Here is a 4249-nt window from a genome sequence, read left to right as displayed (position 1 = left end):
GAGTGTTTTATGAAGGGCAGTGTTGGATCATTCCATTCTGAGGCTCATTTGAGCTTAACCTGTGCTGGGCCCTGTCCAGGGTGCTGGAGACCTGGCCTGTTTCCTGCCCTCAGAGCAGCGCTTAGATTCTTCAAAATAGCGACGTTACTTCTTGATCCTTAGCATTACTCTCTCTTAACTCCCATTGCTATTTAATACTTTCCTAAGCTATTTAGACTCTGGAGGAATTATTTTATCTCTATTCATGGGGTGTGTGCATGCATATGTACACCCGAGCTTGTGTTTGTTACTCATTCATTCCTTCAGTCATTCAATTTTTCAAGAAGTAATTCTTGGATACCAATTATGTGCCTGGTACTGGGGATACAAAAGTGAACAAAACAGGCAAAGTCTGTCCCCAAGAAGTTTACCCTCCAGTAGAGGTGGCAGATAGTTAACAAATAATCAAACAAATAATTCTATAATATCTTGTCAGATAATGGTACTTTCTGTGAATAAAAATAAAGCAGTTAAGGACTAGTGAGTGCTAGGGAGTACTGTTTAGATAAGGTCACCTTAAAGCAGGGAGCCATGGGGATAATTGGGGAAGAGCATTCACCTCTGAGGCAAAAGCAGGCTTGTGTGTTCACAACACATCCAGGGATCAGTGTGGCTCCAGTATGATGAGTGAAGGGGAAGAAAGAAGGGAATGAGGTCACAGAGGCTGCTGAGTACTATAGCATATACACCTGGATAAGGACTTTGGATCTTCCAGGTGGTTAATATTCCTTTAGATTATCAATTTTTGCCCACATTTCTCTGATTTTCCACACCCTGCATGGTGCAGTGCTGAGCTCAGAGAAGATACTTCAACATGACCTTGATTGGAGTTTTTCTTTTAATGCTACCCATTCTCCAAATTGAATAAATATTTTTGAGTTGGCCAAATATTCCTTTAAACCTCTGGACACACGTATAGATTTTTCTGGCTTGTAGATACTTCCATCCTGCAGAGATAACCTGTGTCACCAGATATGACTAAAATAATGGCTCAAACAGCATCTGGTTGCTTCTAATTTATGAGGGCTGCTTCATCTGGGCCAGCCTGTCTTTATCATAATTTATATATTTGGTGTGGGTTTGACATCCTCTTTTGCCCAACTTGTTTATCAAATCCTATTCAATGAAGATAAAAAGTCAACTTCTATTTGGGAGAGAACAATAGATACTTATTGTCTCAACTACCCAATCTTAAAACAATTACAAAATCACTTTATGAAATTTTTTTTATCAATGGGGATGATTATGATGACGAAATATTATTACACAGCATTTATAACTCCTTGGTACTGATTCGATTATCATCTCCATCCAGGATTTCAGACATTGGACCATGAAGATCAGATTGCTTTGCTGAAAGGGTCTGCCGTTGAAGCTATGTTCCTTCGTTCAGCTGAGATTTTCAATAAGAAACTTCCAGCTGGACATACTGACCTATTGGAGGAGAGAATTCGAAAGAGTGGTAAGTGGCTTGTTTAATGGTAAATAGAGTGTTTCTGCAAGTAAGAATTTGTACACCCCATGAAGGCAAGGCTCTCACCTGTCTTATGCAACAGTATGTGCCTATTGTGACTTGCACGGAGAGTGACTCTAAAAAAAAAGTGTGTTAAATAGATGGGACTTTTAGAGGCCTTGTTGCAATAGCAAAATACCAAAAATACTCTCTTCAATTCACTGAGAGGAAGGGCCACAGGAAGAATTTTTAAAAGATTGTAAAGTTAGTCTGATAAAAACGTATATAGCATAAAGGAGTTGAGATTATCCAGTCCAGAAAGAGATTCATTCAATGAGAACCTCCAGGTATGGTTATCGGTTGGGGTGTGTGCATACACACGTGCGTTCAGCACCCCTCAGCTTGTTCTCTGTATCTATGGGTCTGTTTCTGTTTTGTTTTGTTACCAATCTCTATTCAAAGAAACTATTCTCAATCTCTCATCAATTTCTATCCAAAGAAAAATAAGAAAAAATAATGGTGACACTTATATATCATTTATTATGTTTCAGACACTGTGCTAAATAACATATATGATTTCATCAAATCCTTAACAATATCATGTGAAATAACTACTATTATTATTCCCACTTTATAGACAAGGAATCTGAGATGGAGAGTGAATAAATAACTTTCCCAGAGACAGACAGGAAGTCTGACTTCAAAAGACACATGTCTTAACCACTAGGCTACACTGCCTCCCAAGAGACAAATAAAATCATAGTATGAGTAACTCAGTTTAACTTATCATAGAGTAATGCTGTGACAGGGAGGATCAAGAAACATCAGAATGTCTCAACAAAACAAAACAGAAACAGAAACAGACCCACAGATACGGAGAACAAGCTGAAGGCTGCCAAGGGGAACGGGGTGGGGACAGGGGGAAATCGTGCTATAATAATAATAAAAAGAAAGAGCTATCAGAATGGAGCACCAGGAATTCTAAGCAATTTATCCTAGGACACACTTAAAGTAGGATAAGTTCTTATTTTTCTGAGAGGTTTTATATATGGCTTGGGCAGTGGGTCGAGGGCAGGTTATGAATGAGATGAGATGTCTTTTGAAGATCTTTTTTTTGCTAAAGTATCATTATTCTAGAATTGTCTAGAACAAATTTAAATACTCATAAAACCAGTATTTCAGAATAGATTTTGGAAGAAAAGTTTTCAGCCAGTTCTTCATCTGCGAAATAAGTAAAATGATTGAAAAAATTAAAGATTATTTTTCAAAAGCAGTCTTTCCATAGTCGTCAGGTTTTCTTTCTCCTCTTAATTAAAAATGGAAAGCATCATTAGCATCATTGGTAGATTTTAAAAAACATTTTAAAAGTATGCATTATTTTACATATCCATTGCTTTATTAGTTTAGCAACTACTTCAAAATAAGGTACTATGGTGGTAGCGAAAAAAGGAATCAGACATGTTTCTTCCCCTAGGAAGCTTACAGTCTAGTGGGAAGAGATGAACGGTACAGAGTTAGTTGAAATGTGGAAGAGGAGAACTGAGAGAGAGATGACTTCTGGTTAGGAGGGCCCTGGAAAGATTTTGTTGGCATTGGAGCTGGGCCTTGAATGATATTTTGTGTGACATTCAGGGCGGTGGTCCAGGAGAGAAGGATTAATCGGAGCAAAGGAGTGAGGCAAGAAACCAGGTCACACACACGAAGAAGAGCGAATAGTTGAGCTTGATTGGATTAATGATTACATTAAAGAGAAATAAAAAGAAAAAAAAAATTAGAACCAAATGGTTGAGGGCCTTGAATGCTGGGCTAAAAATTTTATTCTTTATTTTCTATGTAATGGGGAGACATTGAAGATTGTGGAAGGAGGAAGGAAACATCAAATTCTGCTTTACAGATCTTCCAGCAATGTGAGGATAAGCCAGGATAGGAGAAACCTGGGAGAAGGCAAGACATCTCCAAGGAGAAATGGAGAGGAAGAAATATATTATTACAGCTTTTCACTCTTTGAACAACGTTATGTTGTCAAGAAATATGGATTCTGGTCCTGGACAGATTGTATCACTTCCCTGTTCTGGGCCTTAATTTATAGAGAGAGAGAGGGCCAGGGGTGGATGGGGAGAGAGAGAGAGACAGACAGTGACAGAGACAGAGACAAAGACAGAGACAGTCCAGGAAGCTGGGGTCTGGTTGGTGGTTTAGCCAGTCACTTGGCCAGCTACTTAAGTATCCTGATATTTTATTTTATTTTATTATGCCACAGTGGTAAGAATATTTAACATGAAATTTACCCTCTTGACAGATGTTTAAGTGTGTAATATGGTATGGTAGACTATTGGTACAATGTCGTACAGTAGATCTCTAGGACTTATTAAAATAAACCTCCCATAACTAGTTTGATCTCTTTGAAATCATGGCTAATTTTAATATTTGTTCTACAGTCTCACCTGTATTTTGATATTAAACACTCCATAGGCAGGGGCTACCTCTTTTTGATTCAACATTTTCTCTCAGATATCAACCACATGCCTGGCTTAGGGTGGTGATTCAACCAACACCTGTAAAATGAATGAATGAAAGAATGAATGAGTCTTGTCCATCTATTTACTTCTTAGATTGTTCTTCCCCTGAATATCAGTGATTGGTGTCCCAGACTGGCAACTAATCAACAAAAAGTCATTTTTTTCCTGATCTTGCCTGTAGTAATTATTTTGAGGATCAGATAACCTCTTTTGTATTTCAGTGTAAGAAAAAGAGAAA

The 4249-nt window shown here is 37.9% G+C and overlaps 1 protein-coding gene across 5 annotated transcripts in view; it reads left to right on the top strand.

Moving 5' to 3' along the window:
- NR1H4 (nuclear receptor subfamily 1 group H member 4) overlaps positions 1-4249 on the top strand; it is a 62425-nt gene that overhangs the window by 48122 nt on the left and 10054 nt on the right. For all 5 annotated transcript variants that reach the window (XM_006914563.1, XM_006914562.1, XM_006914561.1 and 2 more), the window contains one exon: positions 1355-1501. In XM_006914563.1, the coding sequence (XP_006914625.1) occupies positions 1355-1501 (147 nt within the window). The remainder of the gene's footprint in view (positions 1-1354; positions 1502-4249) is intronic.

The sequence above is a fragment of the Pteropus alecto genome, unplaced genomic scaffold, assembly GCF_000325575.1.
Source record: "Pteropus alecto unplaced genomic scaffold, ASM32557v1 scaffold94, whole genome shotgun sequence".
NCBI lineage: Eukaryota > Metazoa > Chordata > Mammalia > Chiroptera > Pteropodidae > Pteropus > Pteropus alecto.
The sequence above is the reverse complement of the archived record's forward strand: the minus strand, read 5'-3'. Positions and strand labels throughout refer to the sequence as shown.